Genomic DNA, 26,667 nt, shown 5'->3' with positions numbered 1-26,667 from the left:
TGCTGTATTTGGTCAAACATTTAATTAACTCACCCCTTTATGCGTCAGCAGGGCCAGACCAAATGATTTAGGGGGCCTTATATGGCCTGTGGGCTGGACTTTTCCCACACCTGATAAACCCTTAACATTTAGACACAAATTGGGGGAGGAGGCTCATGCTCCCTCCATTTGTCTGCAAATAGGCTCTCCAGTATACAGTATACTATAAAATGCTCCACAGGTGTTCACTGTGTGAATGAATACACGAATTAACATGTACACTTTTTTATATAAGTTGAATAGGTGACAGCCTATTGAAAATTCTCTGGAGATCACTTACACAAGCTTACACATGAATTCTAAAAAGCAAAGTATGTAACGCTTTATTGGTGGCTACTAATTCAACCGCATGTTCATGGAGAATTTTCCGCTCATAAGTAGATCTTCATCATCTTGCAAATTGACCTGTGAAGTTCCTTACAAGTAACATCATTCCAGCCCCACGAGCTTCGTGGAGGTTTATTCAGGATAACACAATGCTCCGAAAGACTATTGGGTTCGCCTGGACGCCAGAATCTGAAAGGGGAAAATATAGTTGTGTCTTCAAATAGTGAGAAGGGTTAAAGACTGAGGTAGGAGGCTGGGGTTAAACTGTGCAGAAGTCAAAGCAGAAGTGCCTAATCATTTCTTTTCCACTTATTAGGCAGTTGTTGTTTTTTTCCCCATCTGTGACTTTGGCATTTCCCTTGAAAACTGTGCCTACACACCATCCAATATGGTGTCATCTTACTGAATTAAACACCTTCCCAGCAGATATCCCAGAGGCCCTTCTATTTGTCCATGCCCTGTTCTAGGGGACTGTCAGCCATAGGCCTCCTTAAATGATGACATTTTACTCTGGTCCTAAGTCTTAATGTAATTTGTTCCTTTTTTTAACTGACTGCTTTGGAGTCTAAAGAAATAGTTAAAATCTACGAATCTGCTCTTATGCCAGTTATCTTGGACATGTTACTTAATTTCCTTTAGTTACATATCTAAAAAAATAAAGAATAGAGTAAGATCCCTATATATTTCATGCAGTTGATATAAGGATCAAAAATAGGAATGTACTGCCCTGGCTGGTTTGGCTCAGTGCAGGATCAAGCGTGTGCAGGAGGCAACCAATACATATCTCTCACATCGATGTTTCTCTCTCACTGTCTCCCCCTCTCCTTTCCACTCTCTCTAAAAATTAATGGAAAAATATCCTCAGGTGAGTATTAACAAAAATATAAAAATAAATTTTAAAATATATAATGTACTAAAGTACTTAAGAGTTTTAAAAGACCTACACAAATATGGGATATGTAAAACTACCAGAATTTTATTCATTTGCTTTATGAGGGATAATAAATATTAACAATTGGTTATGATTTTAATTAACATGACTATGTGTTTATTTAGAGATTCAAATGTGTGGTTAAAAACACAGATTTTGACCCAACTGTTGTGGCTCAGCAGTTAAGCATCAACCCATGAACCAGGTAACAGTTTGATTCCCTGTCAGGGCACATGCCTGGGTTGTGGGCTTGGTTGCCATTGGGGATGTGCGGGAGGCAACCAACCTATGATTCTCTCTCATCATTGAGGTTTCTGTCCCTCTCTCCCTCTCCCTTCCTCTCTCAGAAATCAATGGAAACATATTGAAGCGGGGAGGAGGGATTTAAAAATAAAACATACAAACCTTGGTGGCAAATAGACCTGGGTTTAAGGACCATTGTCACCAGTGCCAGATAACATATGCTGAGTTATCTAAACTATCTAAACTCAGTTCCTCAGCTCTACAATGAAAAAATAAAAATCTGTGCTCCATAGGATTCTTGTGATGATTCATGAGATAATAAATAAAATTATTTAACTTAGTGCCAAGAGTTCCAAGAAGCCTGAGCTATTTTATTTTGATACCCGATACTTTGAACACTCAAAAATGCCTGATGATCCAGGACTCAGGATTCCTTTATCAAATTCTATACTCACGTGGCACTTGCATTGTATGGTGTCTGATCAACCCATTGCCAGGCTCCGTTCCCCTCTGGGTCTGACAGCCCCACATAATAAGCGCTCTTTTCATCCAGGTTCCCAATGATAAAATCCTGAGGAAAGAAAGAAAAGGATTCTGGCCTTGGGCGTACTCAGGTTGAATTGAGTTCTTCATGGCCTTCGGGAGAGAAGGAAAGGAGAGGATCCAGGACGAGCCAGGAGGCCCTGCCCAGGAGGCTGTGCAGTAAGGACCACGGACATCCCCTGTGAGCCTGATGTTTGTCTTCATCTGCTCAGGCTGCTGCAGCCGAAGACCACAGGCAGGGTAGTTTGTAAACAACAGACACATAGTTCTCACAGGTCTGGAGGCTGGAATTCCAGGTCAGGGTAGGAGCATGATTGGGCCAATCCCTCTGCCTGGGTCATAGCTGGCTCCTTCTGGCTGTATCCTCACATGATGGAAGGCGAGGTAGCTGTTTGGGGTCTCTTTTAATAAGAACACTAACCTGCATATAAGCCAAAGCAGTAGTCACGGACAACAGGGGGTGGGGCATGTGTGGGGAGGGGTTTGGGATGGGAATGGGGAGATGAGGACAAATATGTGATACCTTAATCAATAAAGAAATTTTACAAAAACAACACAAAACAAAAAAACAAACAAACCAACAAACAAACAAAAGAACACTAACCTGATTTATGAGGGCTCCACCCTAATGACCTAAAGCACCTCCCCAAACCCCCAATTCCTAATACCATCACCTTAGGGAGTTAGAATGTCAACATGTAAATTTGGAGAGGACACACACTTTCAGAACATGACAATGTTCAATACATATGGAAGTGATTTCTATCCATAATCATAATGAAGTCTCATCTTAGACTCACTCCCACTCTTTTATTCACTAAGAGAGGCTATTCTTTGAACTTATGCATGAGTAAACTTTTTGCATATTAAATCCTTTTCACAACCTCGGAGATTCTTTTACATGTTTTATTCCACTATTTTACTTAATACCACTTATCTGTTAGTTAATAATTTATAGCCCAGCTGATATGGCTTAGTGGTTGAGCATCGACCTATGAACCAGGAGGTCAAGGTACGATTCCCAGTTGGGGCAGATACCCAATTTGCAGTCTCAATCCCCAGTGTGGGACATACAGGAGGCAGCCAATCAGTGATTCTCTCTCTTCATTGATATTTCTATCTCTCTTTCCCTCCCCATTCCTTTCTCTGAAAATAATAAATAAGTAATTAATAAAATTATAATAAATAAGTAATTTATAAAACATTTTCATGTTAAAATAATAAACTGATATTTCAGGATAAAATACTTTCATCTCTCCACTCAACTCCCACATATTTTATTTTAAATGTCTTCATTTATTTTGGGGGAGTTTAGTTTTATGGAAGCTGGAAGAAGGTGTGAAATGTAAAGGCTTAAGTAGTCTTTCCTATTTCATTGGAAGCCTTTTACCACAGCACCAATATGCTAACACAGTGGTCGGCAAACTCACTAGTCAACAGAGCCAAATATCAACAGTACAATGATTGAAATTTCTTTTGAGAGCCAAATTTTTTAAACTTAAACTTCTTCTAACGCCACTTCTTCAAAATAGACCCGCCCAGGCTGTGGTATTTTGTGGAAGAGCCACACTCAAGGGGCCAAAGTGCCACATGTGGCTCGAGAGCCACAGTTTGCCGACCACTGTGCTAACACAATGAAAGCATCCTCCTTAGCCAAGATAGGTATACAAAATCCAGGCAGGATTTCTTACTTCATTATCTATTAGAACATACCTGCTCTTCCTTGGTGTTGATCACCAGCAGGTGTGACTTCATTGCTGAGCAGTTGTTTTTACTCTCCGTCCAATTTCTGGTGTCATTAGAAATAAAGTAGCAGTTCAAATTAAATGGCTTCCAATTCTTTGGGCAGCAGCTCCAATCTTTCTCTGTATTGACAGAAGACCATGTAGGTGCAATATGAGAAAAGTAATTTACAAAGTGTATAATACAATTGAAGATCAAGGGGAACCACATGAAAACCAAGTCAGACTAGGAAAGACAAATACCATATGATTTCATTTACATGTGGAATCTAAAGAACAAAATAAAAAAAAAATAGAAACATACTCATAGATACAAAGAACAGACTGGTAGTTACCAGAAGGGAAGGAGATGGCGGGGAGGGGGGTGGGGGGGTAGCTAGTGGAAAAGATGAAGGAATTAAGTATTATAAATGGAAAGTTATAAAATTATCCTGTGGATATAAAGTACAGCATAGGGAATAGGATCAATTATATTGTAATAACTATGTATGGTGCCTAGTGGGTACTTTGAAATATTGGGGGAATTACTTTATGAAGTATGTGATTGACTAACCACTTCGCTGTACACCTGAAACTAATACAAAGTGATATTGAATGTAAACTGTAATTGAAAAATAAAATTCTTTTAAAATTAAATAAATCTAGACTCATAGAAACAGAGAGTACAATAGTTGTTGCCAGAAGCTGGGGGTGGGAGATGGGAAGATGTTGGTCAAAGGGTACAAACTTTCAGCTCTAAGATGAATAAGTAATTTGAAAGACAGAATAGCAGAAATTACCCAATTGAATACAGAGACAAAATAAACTGGGGGGAAACAACATAAATACATAGACTTCCAGTTTTCAGTCGAGCATGTAAGAGGCTTTGTTGGAGGAGGGCATCAGGAGGGTATGACTGCCAGTTGACCTGTGACCTGGACCCAGTCAATCAGAGGCTCCTTACCCCTCCCCTGCCTTTGGAATGTGCATTCCACTTGCCCCTTACTTGCTAGAAGCTGCTCCAAGGACATAGCCTTGAGGTAATAATGTGGTATTGAGACCCTTCTGGATGGTATACTGAACCCCGTTAAAGGTGCTATATAAACTTAACATTTTTGGGGGGGGGGGTAGTGATTTACTCATATTGGTGCCACTCAAGATAAGCCCAATAGGTAAGTTCCCTTGCTCATTAAAAGTACCATCTATTGCCCTAACCAGTTTTGCTCAGTGGCTAGAGAGTTGGCCTGCAGACTGAAGGATCCTGGGTTTGATTCCAGGGTCGTGCCAGAGGCAACCAATCCATATGTCTCTCTCACATCCATGTTTCTCTCTCTCTGTCTCTCCCTCTCCCTTCTACTCTCTCTTTCTCTAAAAAAAAGTACCACCTATCATTTGGAGTCCTCTGCCTTTTTCTTAGAACTTTCCTTGCCCTCCATGTAGGGGGGACAGTTTACAAACTAACAATTGGCAAGCCAGTCAGAAGACTGAAGAAATGGGCCTTAGGAAAGAGACTTCCATGGGGGGGATTCCAAGTCTGACCTTGACCTCTATGTGGGGAGAGGTAGCCCATATATCAAATGCTAATGGACAGCCACATGAGTATGAGGACACTCTAAAAATACCAGCTGGTTTGATGTGCTTGTTTGAGGTAAAAGAAGGGAAACAAATGCCAGCTGGTTTGATGGCAAAGAAGGGAAACAAATGGCTGCCGCCGTGGGCTGGCATCTACTGTGGGCAGTTGGGCTGGCAATCAATATCCAGCAAGAGTCTGAAGCTTGAGCTAGAAAGTTAGAAGAAAAGCTAAAGTTAGCCCGACCAGTGTGGCTCAGTGGTTGAGCATCCACCTATGAACCAGGAGGTCACGGTTTGATTCCTAGTCAGGGCACATGCCAAGGTTGCAGGATCAATCCTCAGTGTGGGGTGTGCAGGAGGCAGTCAATCAATGCTTCTCTCTCATCATTGATGTTTCTATCTCTCCCTTCCTCTCTAAAAATCAATATATATATATTTGTTTGTTTTTAAGAAAAGTAAAGTTAGAGAAAGTCATACAGGTGTCCACTACTCTGTTATCTTCGGGGCTAGTCATACAGGTGTCCACTACTCTGTTATCTTCGGGGCTAGCAGACACTCTGTTATCTTCGGGGCTAGTCATACAGGTGTCCACTACTCTGTTATCTTCGGGGCTAGCAGACACAGTGGGAGAGCAGAATAATAAATTGGAGAACTTAGCATGCTATTTTACAAAGCCAGGAATGTGTAAACTGTCACAGATTAAGGTCTGGACACTGATTAGGATGCTAAGAAGTAGAAACCCTGGGAAACCAAGGAGACTAAAAAGGAGGATATCAGGGTAACATTGAAACAAAGTGACATGCTGTCCAATCCCTAAAATTTTAAATAGCAATTAGACTTCTGATAATAGAGAAATACACCCCAAAATTCCTAGGAGAAATCTTGCATTCTTTTTTTTTTTTAATTCTTTCTTGTTTAAAGTATTACATATAGTATTACACATGTCTCCTTTTTCCCCCATTGACCTCTCCCCTGCCACCCCAACTCCCAACACATGCCCTCATCCCCCTAGTGTCTGTGTCCAATTGTCCTTGGAAGTTATAAATCTTATCATATCTTTTAAATGTAAACACCCCAGGAAGTAAGTAAAATACTGCCCACAGAGACTAAAGGAAAAAGGGGTGGGGAAGCATTTTAAAACACAGACTGCTAGAGAGGAGTTCCCTTGCCCAAAATATAGTCTATAATCTTTTTCAAAAGATTACTCATCAAGAGCTTTGCAGATATAGCATTTCTTATAAATTGAAGGTCTATGGAAACCCTGCATTCTGGAAATCTATCAGCACAATTTTTCCAAAAGCTTTTGTCACTTGGTATCTCTGTGTCACCTTTTGTTAATTCTCACAGTATTTCAAAAGTTTTCATTATTACAATACTAGAAGCCTAATGCACGAAGATTCGTGCCAGAATGGGCCTTCTTTTCCCTGGCTGCCGGCACCGCTTTTGCTCTGGCCGGAACCGTCTTTCCACCTTCCTACGCTGCTCAGAGGCCCAGAGTGCCCCCGGCCACTCAGCGCCCATGTATTCAAATTAACCCTCCATCTTTGGTGGGTTAATTTGCATACTCGCTCCTGATTGGCTGGTGGGCATCATGAAGGTACGGTCAATTAGCATTTTACTCTTTTTTTAAAAAATATTTTATTGATTTTTAACAGAGAGGAAGGGAGAGGGATAGAGAGTTAGAAACATCAATGACAGAGAAACATCGATCAGCTGCCTCCTGCACACCTCCTACTGGGGATGTGCCCGCAACCCAGGTACATGCCCTTGATCAGAATTGAACCTTGGACCTTTCAGTCCACAGGCCAACGCTCTAGACACTGAGCCAAACCAGCCAGGGCAGCATGTTACTCTTTTATTAGGTAGGTTTGTTTTGGTGATGTGTGATCAGTGATCTTTGATGTTACTCTTGTCATTGTTTGGGGGCACCGTGAACTGTACCCATATAAGAGGGCAAACAATTGATAAATGATGTGTGTGTTCTGACTGCTCCACGTTTCCCCATTTTCTTTCCTCTTCTCAGGCCTCCCTACACCCCAAGATACAATACAATATTGTAATAAGGCTAATTAATAATCTTACAATGGCCTCTACCAGTAAGGGTTCAAGGGAAAGAGTCACACATCTCTCACTTTAAATGGAAAGCTAGAAAGAATTAGGCTTAGTAAGGAAGGCATGTCAAAAGCCAAGACAGGCTCAAAGTGAGGCCTCTTACCCCAACAATAGTCAAGTTGTGATGCAAAGGAAAAGTTCTTGTTGAAAATTAAAAGTGCTATTTCAGTAAATACATGAATGATAAGAAACTAAACAGCCTATTGCTGATGTGAAGAAAGTTTTAGTGGTCTAGATAGAAAATCAAACAAACCACAACATGCCCATAAGCCAGCGATTTTCAACCTTTTTCATCTCATGGCACACATAAACTAATTACTAAAATTCTGTGGCACACCAAAAAATATATATTTTTTGCCAATATGACAACAAATAGTATGATTTTGATTCCTTCACAGCAGATGGCTATTGTTGTGTTGGGTATTGTCATTTTTTTTTTGACAATCTAAGGGAAAAGAGGTCAGGTATTGCATATTTTAAAAATTCATGCTGCACACTGGTTGAAAATTGCTGCCGTAGGCCAAAGCCTAATCCAGAGCAAGGTTCTAACTCTCTTAAATTCTATGAAGACTATGAGAAATGAGGAAGCTTTAGGAAAAAGTGTAAGCCCAGCCAGTGTGGCTCAGTGGATTGAGCATTGGCCCATGCACCAGGAGGTTACTGGTTTGATTCTCGGTTGGGGCACATGCCCAGGTTGCAGGCCTGATCCCCAGTCGGTTGTATGCAGGAGACAGGTGATCAATGTTTCTCTCTCATCTCTCTCTCTCTCTCTCTCTCTCTCTCTCTCTCTCTCTCTCTCTCCATCCCTCTCTCTCTAAAATATCAACTTAAAAAAACATATTTAAAAAGTTTAAAGCTAGCAGAGGTTGGTACATAAAATTTAATAAAAGAAGCCGTCTCCATAACATAAAAGTGCAAGGTGAAGCACCAAATGCTGATATAGATGTGCTTCAGCCAATGATCCAGGAGATCTAGCTAAGATAGTTAATGAAGGTGGCTACACTAAACAACAGATTTTCAATGGTGAAACAGCTTAATAGCAGAAGAAGATGCCATCTAGGACTTGCATAGCTAGAGAGAAGTCAATAAGCATCAAAGAATAGACTGACTCTCTTGTTAGGGGCTAATGTGCCTGGTGACATTAAGTTAAGCCAATGCTCATTCACCATTCTGAAAATTCTAGGGTCCTTAAGAATTATGCTGCATATACTCTACCTATGTCCTATAAATAAAACAACAGTGCCTGGATAGCAGTAGATCTGCTTACAATGTGGTTTACTGATTATTTTAAGCCCACTGTTGGGACCTACTGCTCAGAAAAAAAGATTTCCTTGAAAACATTACTGTTCAAAAAGAAGGATCTCTTATGCTTTGAGACAGCATAGAGGGACCTGGAGAGTATTATGCTAAGTGAGATAAGCCAGTCAGAAAAAGACAAGTATCACATGATCTCACTCATATGTGGAATCTAAGGAACAAAATAAACTGATGAATAAAATAGATCAAGAGACATAGAAGCATGGAACAGATTATCAGTGGGTGGGTGGGAAGAGATTAACCCAAAAGTTTTGCATATATATATATGCAAATATTCATAACCCATAGACTCAGACAATAATGTGGTGAAGGCCTGGGGTGGGTGGCAGGGGTGGGCTAGAAGATGTCAATGGGGGGGAAAAGGGATATGTGTAATACTTTCAACAATAAAGATTAAAAATATCTACACTAATAAAAGAGAAACATGCAAATTGACTGTACCTTCACTATGCCCACAAGCCATGCCCACCAGCCAATCAGGAGCAAGTATGCAAATTAACCCAACCAAGATGGCAGCGGCCACAGAGCTGGAGTGAGCAGGAGGCCTGGGTTGTCCCAGCGACGGAGGAAGCCAAGCTTCCTGCCCGCCCTGGCCAGCCCTGGCCTCCACTCAAGGCTAAAAAGTTTCAATTATAGAAATAAATAAATCCAAACAAAAATGGTGGTGGCACAGAGCTGGAGCAAGCAGGAGGCTTCGGTTGCCCCCGGTGATGGAGAAAGCCAAGCTTCCCACCTGCCCTGGCTGACCCTGGCCTCTGCTCAAGGCTAAAAAGTTTCAATTATAGAAATAAATAAATCCAAACAAAAATGGTGGTGGCACAGAGCTGGAGCAAGCAGGAGGCTTCGGTTGCCCCCGGTGATGGAGAAAGCCAAGCTTCCCACCTGCCCTGGCTGACCCTGGCCTCTGCTCAAGGCTACAAAGTTTCAATTATAGAAGATAAATAAATCCCAGATACTAGCTTCCAGCCGGCCCTGGCTTCCACCCAAGGAGGCACTGAAAAAAAAGAAAAGAAAAGAAAAAAAGGAGGGCCTGGGAGCTTGGGTTGCCAGGGGGTGATCAGGCCAGGATGAGACGGCAGTTGTGGGTGATCAGGCTGATGGGGGTTGGGGCCGCTGGGGGTAAGCAGACCAGCAGGAAGGCCAGTTAGGGGTGAGCAGGCTGGTGGGGGGCAATTGGGGGTGAGCAGGCTGGCAGGCAGAGTGGTTAGGGGCAATCAGGCAGGCAGGCAAGCAGGTGAGCAGCTGGAGCCAGCAGTCCCGGATTGTGAAAGGGATGTCCGACTGCCGGTTTAGGCCTGATCCCTGTAAACCGGCAGTAGGACATACTTTGAGGGGTCCCAGACTGGAGAGGGTGCGGGCCAGGCTGAGGAACACAGCCCCCCTTGCCCTCATGCACAAATTCTGTGCAACGGGCCACTAGTAATAATAATAATAAGCAATGGATTTGAGCAAAGTAATTGAAAACTTTCTGGAAAAAATTCACCATTCTATATGCTACTAAGAACATTCATGATTCATGAGAAGAGATCAAACTATCAATACTGCCAGGAGTTTTGAAGAAGTTTATTCCAACCCACATTGATGACTTTGAGGGGTTCAAGACTTCTGTGGAGGAAGTAGCTATGGATGTGGTGTAAATAGCAAGAGAACTAAAATTAGAAGTGGAATATGAAGATGTGGCTCAATTGTTGCAATCTTATGGCAAACCTTTTTTAATAGATGAGTTGCTTCTCATGGATGAGCAGAAAAAGCAGTTTCTAAGATGGAATCTACTCCTGTAAAGATGTTGTGAAGATCATTGAAATGAAAACAAAGGATTTAGAATATTATGTGAATTTAGTTGATAAAGCTATGGTAGGGTTTGAGAGACTTGACTCCAATATAGAAAAAAGTTCTATTGTAAGTAAAATGTTATCAAACAAATGCTACATAGAAATTATTTGTGAAATAAAGAGTTGATAGATGTGGCAAACTTCATTCTTGTCTTTTTATTTTTTTTAATCCTCACCTGATTATATTCTTTCATTGAGTTTTAGAGAAAGTGGAAGAGAGAGGGAAAGACAGAGAGAAATATCGATGTGAGAAAAACACATCGATCGGTTGCCTCCTGCACCCTGACCAGGGCCCGAGCCAGAGAGGAGCCTGCAACCAAAGTACCTGCCCTTGACCGGAATCAAACCTGGGACCCTTCGGTCCGCAGGCCAACGCTCTATGCACTGAGCCAAACTGGCTAGGGCCATTCTTGTCTTATTTTACTAAATTGCCACAGCCACCCCAACCTTCAGTCACCATGACCTTGATCAGTCAGCAGCTATCAACATTGAGGCAAGACCAACAAAAAGAATATGACTCACCAAAGTCTCAGGTAACGGCAATACTTTTTTAGCAATAAACTCTTTTTAATGAAGGTTTATACCTTTTTTATATGTATAACTAGAGGCCTGGTGCACAAAATTCATGCACTGGGGGAACGGGGTGTCCCTCAGCCCAGACTGCACCCTATGAGATCGGGCCTAAACTGGCAGTCAGACATCCCTCTCATAATCCGGGACTGCTGGCTCCCAACTGCTTGCCTGCCTGCCTGCCAGCCTGATCACCCCCTAACCACTCCCATGCCAGCCTGATTGACACCTAACTGCTTCCCCTGCCAGCCCAATTGCCCCCAACTGCCCTCCCCTGCTGGCCCAATCGCCCCCAACTGCCCTCCCGTACTGGCCCAATCGCCCCCAACTGCCCTCCCCTGCCAGCCCAGTCACCCTCAAGTGAACCTCCCTTGCCAGCCTGGTAACCCCCAACTGCCCTCCCTTGCAGGTTCACCCCCCCCCCAAATAACCTCCCTCCCCTGCAGGCCCAGTTGCCCCCAACTACTCTCCCCTGCCAGCTTGGTCACCCCTAACTGCCCTCCCCTGCTAGCCTGATCGCCCACAGCTGCCCTCCCCTGCTGGCCATCTTGTGGCAGCTATCTTGTGACCAGTTGGGGGTGGCCATCTTGTGCAAGGGCATGATGGTCAATTTTCATATTGCATCTTTATTATATAGGATTCTATTGCACACTTAATAGACTAAAGTATAGTGTAAACATAACTTTGATGTGCAGGGGGAAACCCAAAAATTATGTGACTCACTTTATTGCAATATTCACTATATTTCAATGCCCTAGAACCAAACCCAAGGGCAGAAGAGACAAATCTCACATGCACAAAAATTTCAAATAAATTATATAGCTGCTTGTTATGGATGTAATGGTGTTCCTTCAAAATTCATATGTTAAAGCTATAACTCTCAATATGATTATGGAGCTAGTGTCTTTAAGGAGGAAACTAATGTTAAATGAGGTCATAGGGTAGGACATTAATCCAATAGAATCTGGGTCTTATAAGAAGAGAAAGAGACAGCAGAAATCAGTCTCTCTCCCTTATCTCTCTCTCTCTCTCTCTCTCTCTCTCTCTCTCTCTCTCTCTCTCTCACACTCACACACACACACACACACACACACACACACACACACACATACACACACACACAAAAGAGGCTATGTGAAGACACAGCAAGAAGGTGCGTGTGTACAAATGAGGAAGAGAAGTCTCACCACAAACCAACTCTTCTAGTACCTTGGACCTCAAGCTCCCATAACTGTGAGAAATTTTCTGTTGTTTAAGCCACTGGTCTGTAATATTTTATTATGGGAGTCTAAGTAGACTAATACAAACTTTGCTACAAAAGTGGTGGGCTACTATAATAATTACCTAATAATATGAAAGTGGCTTTAACACTGGATGATGGGTAGAGGCTAGAAGAGTTTTGAGGTGCATGCTAGAAAAAGCCTAGATTGCCTTGAAATGGCTGTTGGTAGAAATATGGATGTAAAAGATTATACTGGTGAGGCCTTAGAAAGAAGAGAGCTGTAGAGAAAGCTTCTGTCATCTTGGAGAGTACATACATTATAATTAAACTAGGGGCCCAGTGCACAAAATTTGTGCACGGGGGGGGGGGGGGTCCCTCATCCTGACCTGCACCCTCTCCAATCTGGGAGCCCTCAGGGGATGTCCTACTGATGGCTTAGGCCTGCTCCCCATGGTTCTCTGCTCTCTGCGGAACTGCCTGCTTGACACCACCGCAGGCCCTGGTGACTGCTCTCTGTGGGGACCAGCTTGCCCTTCACTTCTGGGGCCAGGGGCAACCAGGGCACTGCTGTCTGCTCTCTGGCTCACCGCCGCAGGAGCAAGCAGGGCCCTGGTGTCTGCTTGCTCTCTGTGGGGGACGTTCCCTCCCCGCCCCTGGCCGCTTGGCACCTGCGAGCCCAGAGTGGCCAGGGGCGTTCCAGGACCCCGGCTGCTCCAGGCCTATACATGGGCCTACAGGCTCAGAGCACCTGGCTCCCAGGGACGCTTTTCCCTGGAATGCAGGCCACTTGGTGCCGGCACGCGCAAGCGACCATGGGACGGGAACATCCTCCACATTCCCACCCTGCCCCCGGCTGCTCAGTGCCTGCACACATAGGCCCGGAGTGGCTGGGGGTCGTTCCAGGGCCCCAGTCACTCTGGGCCTACACACAGGCCTTACAGGCTCAGAGCAGCCTGGCTCCTGAGGACACCCATCCCCAGAACCCACGCCACTTGGTGCCGATGTATGCAAATTAACTCGCCATCTTTGTCAGGTTAATTTGCATACTCACTCCTGATTGGCTGGTGGGCATCATGAAGTGACAGTCAATTTACATCTTTTTTTATTAGTGTAGATGGAATGTTGGTAGAAATATGAACATTAAAGATGCTTCTGGTGAGGTCTCAGATGAAATAAAAAACCATGTTACTGGAAACTGGAAGAAAGGCTATTCTTATTCATTTTTTTAAATCTTCATCTGAGGATATATTTTTATTGATTTAGAAAGAGAGGAAGAAAGGGAGAGAGAGAGAGCGAGAAAGAGGAAATGAAAGTGAGAGAGGGAAAGAGGGAAAGAAACATTGACCAGTTGCCTCCTGTACAGAGGATCAAGCCACAACCTAGGTATGTGCCCTGACTGAGAATCAAACCCACAACCTTTTGGTGTATGGGAGAATGCTCCAACCAACTGAGCCACCTGTTCAGGGTGGAAAGGCTATTCTTGTTCAAGAATGACAAAGAGCCCAGCAGGCGTGGCTCGGTGTTTGAGTGTCAACCTATGAACCAGGAGGTCACAGTTAAATTCCTGATCAGGGCTCATGTCAGCTCAATCCCTAGTGTAGGACATGCAGGAGGCAGCAGATCAATGATTCTCTCTCATCATTGATGTTTCCATGTCTCTCTCCCTCTCCCTTCCTCTCTGAAATCAATAAAAATATATTTTTTAGCCGAAACCAGTTTGGCTCAGTGGATAGAGCGTCAGCCTGCGGACTGGAAGGTCCCAGGTTCGATTCCGGTCAAGGGCATATACCTTGGTTGTGGGCACATCCCCAGTAGGGGGTGTGCAGGAGGCAGCTGGTCGATGTTTCTCTCTCATCGACATTTCTAGCTCTCTATCCCTCTCTCTTCCTCCCTGTAAAAATCAATTAAAAAATATATTAAAAAAAAAAAAAAAGAATGGCAAAGAATTTGCTGAATTGTGTTCTAATATTTTTGGGGAAGTAAAATTTGTGAGTGAAAAGCTTGGATATTTAGCAGAGGAGATTTCTAAACAAAGTGTTAAAGCTACAACCTGGTTTATCCTTACTGCTTATAGTAAAATGCAGGATGAAAGAGATACATTGGAAAAAGTGTTATGCAAAAAAGAACCAGAACTTGAAGATCTGGAAAATTCTTACCCTATCTATATTGTAAAAGATGAGAAAGCATGTTCTGGAGAGAATACCAAGGATGTAGCTAGACATTTACTTCATAAAGAAATTCCCTGAGAGATCAACCAAAGGACTTGTATGCATGCATATAAGCATAACCAATGGACACAGACACCAGGGGTTGAGGGCATGAGCAGGAAGAGGGGGGCCATGGGGGGATAAGTACACATATGTAATACCTTAATCAATAAAGAAAGAAAAAATGTAAATAAATAATAAATAAATAATAAATAAATAAAAGAACAACAACAACAACAAAAAAGATATTGCCAATGGATTTAATCAGTCATTTCAGCTGAAGTAAGGAATTGAAATAAGATTATACCAGCAAAAATATTGCCAGCTGGCAAGGATGCGGAGAAAAAGGAACCCTCATGCACTGCTGGTGGGAATGCAGACTGGTGCAGCCACTGTGGAGAACAGTATGGAGTTTCCTCAAAAAATTAAAAATGGAAGTCCCATTTGACCCAGTAATCCCACTTCTAGGAATATATCCCAAGAAATCAGAAACACCAATCAGAAAGGGCATATGTACCCCTGTGTTCATAGCAGCACAATTTACAATAGCTAAAGTTTGGAAACAGCCTAAGTGCCTATCATCAGATGAGTGTATTATAAACCTGTTATATATCTACACAATGGAATACTATGCTGCTGTAAAAAAGAAAGAACTCTTACCATTTGAAACAGCATGGATGGGCCTGGAGAGCATTATGCTAAGCGAATTAAGCCAGTTGGAGAAAGATAAATATCACATGATCTAACTCACTTGTGGAATATAATGAACAACATAAACTGATGAACAAAAATAGATCCAGAGGCATAGAAGCATCAAACAGACTGAAAAATCCCAAAGGAAATGTGAGGGGGGAGGGGTTAAGAGATCAACCAAAGGACTTATATGCACGCATATAAGCATAACCAACGGACACAGACAGTAGGGGGGTGAGGGCATGTGCTGGGAGGTGGGAACAGCGGGGGAAAGGTCAATGGAGGGAAAAGAAGACATATGTAATACTTTAAACAATAAAGGGTTTTTTTAAAAAAAAGAATGCACTAAAACCAGAATAAATATATATATATATATATATATATATATTGTCAGCTGGGACTAATGGGGACTGAGAAAATGGGACAGAATGAATAAAGCTATTAGACTTCTGTTTTTCTACAGCATGAGACAAGAGAGCTACTGACTTTAATTAAACATGTGTTATATTTCAAGAAAAGGGAAGAATGACCCAAGGATGATTCAGAGATCATCAGGATTGCCACTCCAACCCACAGGCCAAGGGAGCAAGGCAATTTCCTCCTTGGTTTCGGAAAGTGGGGCAACCTTCTCGGTTTCAGTGGGCCAGAATACAACTGCCCAGTGCCGCAGGGACAAGGCATCCCCACAGATCCGCAGGACAGGGCCACCATGTAGGACCATGCAAGTGCCATTGTCATTCAAGTTGGCCCAAGCATCAAGGCAAGGAAGATTATTCTCAAACCTTAAGACACAGTGATATTTGTCTTTCTCTGTCTGACTTATTTCACTTAGCATAACAATCTCTAAGTCCATCCGTGCTGTTGAAAATGGTAAGTTTTCATTATTTTTTATGGCCAAGTATACAATTCTAGTCTATACATGAACCACAACTTTTTATCCACTTGTCTGTTGATGGGCATATGGATTGCTTTTACATGTTGGCTATTGTAAACAATGCTGTAATGAACATAGTGGTGCATATATGATATCACTTACATGTGTGGACTCTAAACAAAACATGACAAATGCCAGAGGAGAAGGGGCTTGGGGCGGGGAGGGGGGGGGGTGTGTGGCGGGCAGTGAAACAGGTAAAGGGATTAAGAAATACAAATGGGAAGTTACAAAATAGTCCCGTGGATGTAAAGTACAGCACAGGAAATATAGTCAACAATATTGTAATAACTATGTATGGTGCCAGGTGAGTACTTGAAATATCATGGGGAACATTTTATAAAGTATATGAGTGTCTAACCACTCTGCTGTACACATAAAACTAATATAAAATAATGTTTATTGTAAACTGTAATAAAAATAAAATTTTAAGAAGATACAATGGCCTTTTTCTTGCTAGGTTTTGAACTTGTTTGAAACACATTTATCCTCTCTTCTTTCTGATTTCTCCATTTTGGAAAGGGAATGTCTATTCTATGGCTGTCCCACTGAATTTTGGACGCACATAACTCATCTGGTTTTATAGGTTCACAATTGGAGAGGAATTTTGTCTCGGGATGAATCATACTTTGAGTCTCACCTATACCTGGTTTAGATAACACTCAAATGAGACTTTGGACTTTGAATTGATACTGGATGGGTTAAAATGTTGGGGCCTGTTGGGACAGAGTGAATGTATTTCTTATGTAAGAAGGATATGAATTTGGGGTAGAATGTTATGGACTAAATTATGTTCCCCCAAAATTCATATGTTGAAGCCCTAATCTCCAATGTAGTCGGGACTTTAAGAAGATAATTAAGATTAAATAAGGTCAAATGGTGAAATCCTAATCCAATAGAACTAGTGTTTTTATAAGAAGAAGAGACACCAGATATATATATATATTCGTTTCTCTATCTGTCTCTCTGTATCTCTCTCTATGAAGTTCTATCTCTACATGCACAGAGAAGGTGGCCATCTGTAAACCAGAGATAGAGGCTTCAACGGAAACCAACACTGCTAGTGACCTTAGACTCCCAGCTCTAGAACTACAAAAAAATAAATGTCTGTTGTTTAAACCACCCAGTTTGTAATACAGGTTTTTCCCACTATTCAAAAGTAAAGTGTTTTTATGAAACCTTTTGTAAACTGAAATGGTATAAACTGAAGAAGCAATTATCATTCATTTATGTAGAAAAACTTTCCAATATTTCCAGACATCCCCCCACCAAAAAAAAAATAACCTCTCGTAGGTTCTTCTAATACCTTAGGATACATCTTGTTTCAAAACAAGGTGGTGTTACCTTAATCAATAAAGTAATTTAAAAAAAAACAAAAAAAACAAAACAAAAAAAAAAAAAACAAGGTGGTGGGTAAAGGCTAGAAGAGTTTTGAGGTGCATTCTAGAAAAAGTGTATGTTTCTTTGAAGTGGCTGTTGGTAGAAATATGGGGCCAGGTGGGTACTTGAAATACTGGGGGCGGGGAGAATCACTCTGTAAAGTACATAATTGTCTTACCACTATGTTGTACACCTGAAACTAATACAGAATAATATCGAATGTAAACTAAATTTAAAAATTAAAAAATTAATTTTTTAATTAAAAAAATTAAGACTATTTTCTTGTCTGGCCAGTGTAGCTCAGTGGTTGAGTGTAGACCCATGAACTAGAGGTCACGGTTCAATTCCCAGTCAGAGCACATGCCTGGTGTTGAAGGCTTGATCCCCAGTATGGGACATGCAGGGGGCAGCCAATGTATAATTCTCTATCATCATTGATGTTCTTATCTCCCTCTCCCTTCCTCTATGAAATCAATAAAAACCTTTTTTTTAAAAGACGATTTTCTTGCACAAATATATTAAAGATATTCATATATGAATTTTATATCCTATATATTTTATACCTAAAGCTTGAAATGATCATGAGATTTAACCTCTTGGTGCGATATATTTGTGAATCTTTTCAGAAATACTGATTGGGGATATTTATACAGTAAAGTCAACAACTAAATTATAGACAGATTAATTTTTACCTTTCATGGTCAAATTTCCTTTCATACATTCCAATTCTGTGTGAGTAACTTCTTTTATAGCCTTTTTTTCTTTAAGAAGCTGTGAATATTTTTGAAAAAAAACTGAAACAGAGAATGAAATCATTCATTTTCCTGATAGTGTTATGAATTTGTTAATTATTGTTACTTTCTTGAATTCTTTATAGAAACAAAATCTACCAATGCCCAGTTACTTGAGTAGAAAGATCCTGACTATAAGATTTCCTATCACCCATATTCAATCTATACTAATAAAAGCTTAGGTTGTCCTTGCGCCCTTGCGTCACAAGATGGCCACCACAAGATGGCCACCCTCACATTGTCACAAGAGGGCTGCCACAAGATGGCTGCCACCCTTGTGATGGTTATCAGTAATATCCCAGGGTTCCTTCTTAGTTTTCTTTCTCTTTGACCTCCTGCAATACTTGACCCCAGTTTTCTCTCCACTTTCAGCCAGGACTAATAAGCCCAGTCCAGACTGCTAAATCACAAAGTCATGAGCTAAATAAATAGCTGTTGTTTTCATCCACTAAGTTTTAGATTGCTTTATTAAGCAGCCAAAGATAATTGATACAATAATCTTCAGGGGGAAAATTCACCCTCTTTAGGATTGTACACAACACTCTTCATGATCTGAGCCCCACTTCTATCTCCAACCTACAACTTCATTTCTCACAGTTCACTTAGCACCATATGTTCCAATCATTTATTCTTAGGTTTCCTCACATTTTCCCAGGTTCTCTCACATATCTATGCCACCTCCTTTCAGGAAGCCTATCTCAGCCTCCATTGCTTTTATCTGTACAACACTACCATACAATGTTGTAACCACTGGTACATGTGACCAGTTACTATCACTTTCTGAACTTCAACGACTATGGCTTGGACTTTGGCACACTGTCTGACATAAAGCAGATGGCCATCATTACTTATTGAATGACCAAATGAATGAATAAAATATCTACCCAGATATATTCTGGTTTTTATTCCTCTTATCAATTTGATAAATTCTTAAAGCCTAAGATATGCAGAAATCTATCTATTTGCCAAGTTGCCTTTTAGATCTCATGTCTTGGGCAGGACATAAATAATTAAAGTAAAAATTCAATGGGAAACTCTTTCTGGATATTTCTTCCCATATCCTTGTTCACTTGCTCATCTCAAAATATGTACGTGTGCACTCAAAAAGTCCTGGCCTTAGAAACACTAAGGAAATCTAAATTTGTCCTCATACAACTGTCTAGTGTGGAGATGGTGCCCTATTTCACCCTACAACACAAACACATAGATACACATATACTCTTAAATTTCTATAGAGTCTATAGAGTGGATTCCATTATTTTTATAGAAAAGTAACTCAATTCAAATTAAAAAGCCGATTTGTAATGAATTCCCACTAATTATACCATCCCTCAGAGAACACATTTTACCAGATTTCTGGATAAATCCCTTGTTAAATATCAAAATCTAATGGATACCCTCTGTTTGTGTAAGGCAGACATTCATTATAGTTTCATTTGGATACTTACTGATAAAAGCGATAAAAAATGAGATTGCCAATAATAGCAGAAGTATCAGCAATGAGGGTAAGAGTGCCTTGGGAAAACCAGGGTTAGTTTTGTGAAGGCTGGTCTTCTCTTTGGGAGCTAAAGAAGAAATTAAATTAGTTTTATCAGTAGTAAATTTTGATCATTACTTACTCTTCTTCTTCTCCCTTTTCTTGGATGGCATACTATTACTAACAATATGACATTGGAAATAATATAAAAATGAAAAGGAAATACCTTAATTGCATAAACTTTGGAAAATACATTAAAAGCACAAATCCCTACTATTGAGGACAACGAATGTAAATGTTTTGGTATATACTCTTCCAGAAATTTTTAGAGTGTTTATATACATATGCACATTTTCCCAGATGATTGACACACCAGATATACTAGTTTTGACCTATTATTTTATTTTATGCTATTTAATAAACATATTTTATTCCATATTTTCTTCTACTACACTCTCTATTGTGGTTGCATAATATTTCATTATATATTTAAGTAATCTTCCAGACTATTTCCATTTTTATTGAATTTTTTGAGGTTACATTGGTTAATAAAATTATATAGGTTTCAAGAATACAATTCTATAATACATCATCTCTGTATTATATTGTGTGTTCACCACCCAAAGTCTAGTCTCTTTTCTTTTATTTCTTTCTTTTTTTTTTTATTGGTTGATTCTTTTTTTTTTTTATTTCTTTATTGATTAAGGTGTCACATATTTGTCCTCATCCCCCCATTCCCATCCCCCACCCCACCCCCGTTGTCCTTAACCATTGGTTAGGCTTGTAGGCATGCACACAGTCCTTTGGTTGATCTCTCCCCCGTACCCCCGTCCTCCCTTACCCTCCCTCTGAGGCCCGACAGTCCGATCAATGCCTCCTTGTTTCTGGGTCTGTTCTTGTTCATCAGTCTATGTTGTTCATCATTTCCCCTAGATGAGTGAGATCATGTGTTACTAGAAATATACTTATAAGAACCGAATGTGAGATGAGCAATAATAGTTATGCTGACAGGCAAATGAATCAGTCTGTAGTGAGTTTCTTTCTGGACCAACAGTTCTTTTGAGACCCAATTTCAATGTCCACCAGTTCCTTATGTGTACATGTCGGCACTGACTTTTCAGCTCTGGATGGTGGACAAATGGTGGTAATGCAGGTCCGACTCCCTCTGGTTTGGTCTCGCCCGGACCCAGGGGCACGGCTTCACCCGGACCCAGGTGCGCGTGGCCTCACCCGGTCCCAGGATCCAGCCTCACCCGGACCCAGGGGCGCGTGGCCTCACTCGGACCCAGGGGTGCGTGGCTTCTCCCGGACCCAGGGGCGTGGCCTCACCCGGACCCGGGACCCAGCCTCACCCGGATCCAGGGGCGCATGGCCTCACCCGGACCCGGGATCCTATTTATTTCTTTATTGATTAAGTTTATTACATATGTGTCCTTATCCCCCCATTACCACCCCATCCCCCCAACTCATGCCCTCATCCCCCTATTGTCTGTGTCCATTGGTTAGGCCTGTAGGCATGCATACAAGTCCTTTGGTTGATCTCTCCTCTAGTCTCTTTTCGTCACCATTTATCACCTCTTTACCCTTTTCTACCTGCCTCCACCCCACCATACTGTTTTTATATCTATGAGGTTTATTTGTTTTATTTTGTTTTTGTGATGAGATTAAGCAATTAAGCCCCCTCCCCTCTGACAACTGCCAGTCTATTCTCTGTATCTATGAATCTGTTTCATTTTGTTTCCAATTTTAACTACTTTAAATAATGCCATACCAGATACATCTTTATAATCATCCCTTATCACATGCATAGGATAAGATCAGTCCTTATTAGTCACTATTTCATGGTTAAAAAATATTTTCCTCAAGTAATTATATATTGCCAAGTATATTGTGATCTCATGTATAAAAAAATACATTATATATATATATATATATATATATATATATATATATATATATATATCTGGGAGGATATAAACTAAAAATGTAAGTTATAGTTATTACTAGGTGGTAAAAACAAAATTAAAATTTTTATGTACCTCTAATTTTTTTCTACAATGAACATTTTAACATATAATAAAGAAGTTTCATACATTTTAAGAGTTAAAACAGTTTTCTGAGTATTCTCCATCTCTCCACAGAAGAGTTTTAGAATACATAAGCAATCATAACTGCCCTCTCACAGCTTCTTAGACTCTACATGTGTTTTTCTTCTCTTTTGCTCTATATCTGAGATATCACAGGTGCTACTCAAGTTACATTTTATCTACTCCAAAACTTAGTTGAATCCATCTCGCAGATTCAGAATGCAATAGATTTTCTCATTACAGAGCAATTTCCCTTGAGATATAAGGGACTTTCTTTATACAACTTCCTAGTCTTTTATCTACAATGATCTTTTGTTCCACTTTAGTCCAGTAGTAACAAGGTTTTGTTAATACACCTACAGCACTCTTCACCCAAACTCCTCTCCTCTAACTGGTCAAGAAACAAAGTTCATCACTCTATCAGGGCTAGGGATAATTCAGTGGGCTTTGTCATTCCTGACTGCAGTCTTACTGAGCCTTACAGGAGGACAACTTTCTCCCATAATTACCACTCTCCTTAGCTCAGGACTATAGTGGACTTCTCACATTTCAGTTTTGTTATAGTACAAATAACAAAATACTTAATACTTATCTTCAGGCAACATCATCTACTGAGAATTCTATATTTCCAAACTGGTCAATCAGAAAACCAGCATCTATTATCACCTATACTTTGTTTATAGTATTCTCTCTTTATTCTTCATCTCATCATTAATTCTGACCACCAGAAAATGTTTCTTACCTGCAGAAGGCTCTGACTTGGTGCCTAAGGACGTAGATTCATTTTTGAACTTCACTTCAGCATAAGTGATCTCTGAAGTCATATTGAGAAGAGACCGTCTGCTCTCTTCAAAAAATCCTTGGTATCTCTTCCTCAAAACATCTTAAAATGAAAATCAAACATGATGGTAACTTGTCATACTTCCTATCATGCTACTAGATGAGAACAGAGGCTACAGATATGCAAATTTCCCTGAGAGGCATCTCATGAGAACTTAAAACCTCAAGACAGAGGCTCATTCTCCAGGACCAGAACAGTGGAAATTATAGTCTTTAAATATACGCTAGCAACAGTAATAAAAGTAGGATCTCAAAAAGTAGAAGAAAAAAATAGGAAGGACAAGAAAAGAGGAACTAAACAATTAGAGAAATCTTTCATGAAAACTGTGAAATCTAAACTCACCAGCAAGAATAAAATTCAAGTATTTGTGTGCATCTACATGCAAACATAATTATTTATAGACCAACGAATCTTGGCATATACTCACTTAGGCTGCGTTTTTCCTCACCTTTTGTGGCTTATTAAGCAACTTTTGGGGACTACATTCTAAGAGGATCATTGACTAAAAATTTATGTCAACTTCCCACTTTCAATAGTCAGCATCTTCTAATGTGTTGGGGAAGTGAAACTGTGAATGGTATGCCTTCTGAATCTTCTCCTCAATGCTGTCTGCTTTTCCCTGTTCTTAACTAACTCCATCATGAATCTCCATTTATTTTGCCACAGTCACATCCAGCAACTCCTGAAAGCAGCTCTCTCTTTTGGGTGTTAAAGGAGTAGGCCACCCTTCTCTAGTCCATCCTTCTCTATCACTTTAATACCCACAACAGCACAGCAAAGGACTATATAGGTATATACAACGATTTTTTAACAGTTCAGGATAATTTAATGAAATCACAATTTAGAAGATAAACTTAGTGCTAAATATGTTTTTTTCCAAAGGCCAAGAGAAAAACTCTCCAGATATTAAATCCTCTGTGTGAAATCTTTCCACAAGCCAGCTCCCAGCTCACACCTAATTCAGCTTCCCCCAAATAATCCTCCTTCGAATCCCTCCCACATAACTCATCCCTCCCCTATAACACACACACACACACACACACACACACACACACACACACACCACACTTGTATATTTATTTTTATATCTTAATATATTGAATATATGAGTTCACACTAATACCTCTAATTTTAATCCAACACCAAAGAGTTCATTCCAGTTTTCTCCCTTTCTGCAACTCCTTTCTGTGACAGTAAGAAATCTGCTTTCATTATCTTGAACTTCTTTATTTGATCAATCCTCTAGATATAACCAATCTTCTGTTCTTGTTGGCACTTCCTCCCTAAGAAGCCCTTCTCTCCCTGAATAATGTCAAGGGCAGCAAAATTTGTCACAGAAAGAAATAAACACTTGAGAACAATAATACAATCTACCCCAATCCCTTTGTCTTTGTCATTTGAGTTGCCACGACAGGCTGGCTTAAACAACAAACATTTATTTTACACATTTCTATTGATTGGGAAGTCCAAGATCAAGGTGCCAAAATATGCAGTATCTGGTGAGACTCTTCCCCCTTCCTAGATCAGAGATTGCCATCTTCTCACTGCAAAGCTATCATTCAGAATTGAAGGTCAGATAAAGAGCTTCACAGTCAAGAAAAAACTAAAGGAATTCATCACCACCAAACCAGTATTATATGAAATGCTGAAGGGTATTCTCTAAGAAGAGGAAGAAAAAGGTAAAGATAAAAATTATGAATAACAAAGTGACAACAAATACATACCTATCAACAAGTAAATCTAAAAATCAAGTGAATAAAAAATCTGAAGAACAGAATAAACTGGTGAATATAATAGAATCAGGGGCATAGAAAGGGTGTGGACTGACAATTCTCGGGGAGGGGAAGGAGGTATGGAGGGTTCGGGAAGAGATTGGACAAAAATCTTACACCTATAGATGAGGAAAATGGGGGCGGTAAGGGCATGGGGTGGGGTGGGAACCAGGTGGAGGGGAGCTATGTAGGGAAAAAAGAGGGACAACTGTAATAATCTGAACAATAAATATTTATTCAAAATATTTAAAAAAAACAATAACAACAATCTGATTTTAAAATGGGCAGAGGACATGACCCCAAGGAGTACATACAGATGGTCAACAGACACATGAAAAGATGCTCAACATCCTTTCACCTTTTTCACCCATCCTTCAACCCATTCCTATTATATTCTCAATTTAACTTACCCATCTTGCCAATGTAGATGGGTCATAAAGAATGGCAGGAAATTATCATTAATTTAGTCAGGTGGTGACTCCAGTTTTAGCTGATATTCCAAATGTGAGATCTAGAGCAAATCAAAGTAATCCTTGGTCGTTAGTATATAGTATTAACATGGTGGATATCTTTTCTTCCATTTAATAAATAATCAAGAAAAATCAGTATCAATTTGCTTTTTCTCCTATCAGGAAAAACAGCATGCCTTTACCATTTTGCTTCAGACCTACATAACTCTACCATTTATGCTCCAGCGAACTTAAACATCTCACCATTTCGCAGGATGTCATGCTGGTTCATTCCATAGATGATGTCATACAGACACTATGAGGAGAGCAGGACAGTCTGGTACCCGAGATGCCTTACTAAGAGTGGTCAAGGTGCTGGTTCTTTAAGTGGTCCCCAACTAGCAGCATCAGCATCACCTGGGAAGTTGTTAGAAATGCAAGTTCTTGGGCCCCACCCTAGACCAACTGAATCAGAAATTATGGGGGTGGAGCTCAGAAATCTGCACTTAAACAAGCCCTCCAGGTGATTCTGATGGATAGCGAGGGCATTTAAATATCCCCTCCAGAAGGAAAGTGATAGTACTTGTGCAACACATGTAGAAAACTGCCTTAAAGCACTTTTCTAAGTTTTTGCCTGAACAAAAACTAAAGATGTTTATTAAAGTGATACATCCTTTCAAGTTACCTTGAAAAGAGTGTTATTTCTGGGCGTTGATGGATAGGCTCCTCTGAACTATACTTAGCGCAGTGTTATGTTATGCTCATAAAAGTGATACTTGCAGGATACATTGAGTGGAGTGTTTGTTCACACCTTTAGAGAAGTGTTTATTTTTTTAAAATAATAAAAATAAATAAATATCCCCTCCAAAATAACAAGTTATCATATGTCTCTTTGGGTTTTCAAGGCAACATATTTCACATCTGGGTGTTCAAACACGTTAGTTACTAAAAAACTGAAAACATTCCAGGGCTTAATAACGCAAAGAAAGGGCTGTCCAGGTGATCCAGGCTGCACGGTAGCGTCTGCCAGTAGCCTGAATAAACCTGTGGAGCTTGAACCCTCTTTGGCAGATCTACGCTGCTTGGAGTCAAAGGCAAAGCCTCGTAGTACAATCCAAAGGAGGCCTCTACAGCTTTTCAGAGCAAGCCATGCCCTTTCAGCACGTAACCATTCTGTTCTTGAGAAATGCTCTTAGCTTGCTATTGGATCCTCACGGATTCAGAAAACATGAACATGGGACAAGAGGTGAAAATGCAACCTGAGTTAACAATCATGAACTGAGTCATCTCATCTGAGTGGGAGAGTCAAACATGGCTAACAAATTGGACTCAAATGCACATAAAGGGGATAAAACAAGGCCTCAGGCAAGCACGAAGCAAGGAGTTGAAACGGAGACCTCTGCCTAATTCAGAATTCTTGTAAAACTGTAAATTAATTGGGAGTGAAACTAGAAAGAGACCACCCATCAGTATTACCCCTCCCTGGGCTCGAGATTAGAAAAGCCAGGAGGAAAGTACAAGGTATATTTGTTCCATCAAATATAAAGGAATTGAATAAATTATCTGTCAGTGTCACCAAAATAGTGACGTAGGAGACCACGGTCTCTGTC

The 26,667-nt window shown here is 40.6% G+C and overlaps 1 protein-coding gene across 6 annotated transcripts; it reads right to left on the bottom strand.

Annotated features, from left to right (window-relative positions):
• Positions 1–336: 336 nt before the first annotated feature.
• Positions 337–25,120, bottom strand: CLEC4A (C-type lectin domain family 4 member A). Of its 6 annotated transcripts, none has more exons than XM_054719313.1 (7): positions 25,019–25,116; positions 22,738–22,878; positions 19,880–19,996; positions 18,333–18,434; positions 3,797–3,948; positions 1,996–2,111; positions 337–555 (listed from the first exon to the last, which is right to left on the bottom strand). In XM_054719313.1, exons 1-7 carry the CDS (start codon positions 25,020–25,022, stop codon positions 411–413), a joined length of 777 nt encoding a protein of 258 aa, XP_054575288.1. In that variant the 5' UTR covers positions 25,023–25,116; the 3' UTR covers positions 337–410. The 6 variants fall into 6 exon arrangements, with proteins under 6 accessions (XP_054575288.1, XP_054575291.1, XP_054575289.1 ...); XM_054719316.1 differs by lacking the exon at positions 25,019–25,116 and adding an exon at positions 23,285–23,355; XM_054719314.1 differs by lacking the exon at positions 25,019–25,116 and adding an exon at positions 23,264–23,342.
• Positions 25,121–26,667: the final 1,547 nt, after the last annotated feature.

Source organism: Eptesicus fuscus, chromosome 7 (genome assembly GCF_027574615.1).
Source record: "Eptesicus fuscus isolate TK198812 chromosome 7, DD_ASM_mEF_20220401, whole genome shotgun sequence".
Taxonomy (NCBI): Eukaryota; Metazoa; Chordata; class Mammalia; order Chiroptera; family Vespertilionidae; genus Eptesicus; species Eptesicus fuscus.
This window is presented reverse-complemented; position numbering and strand designations above follow the sequence as displayed.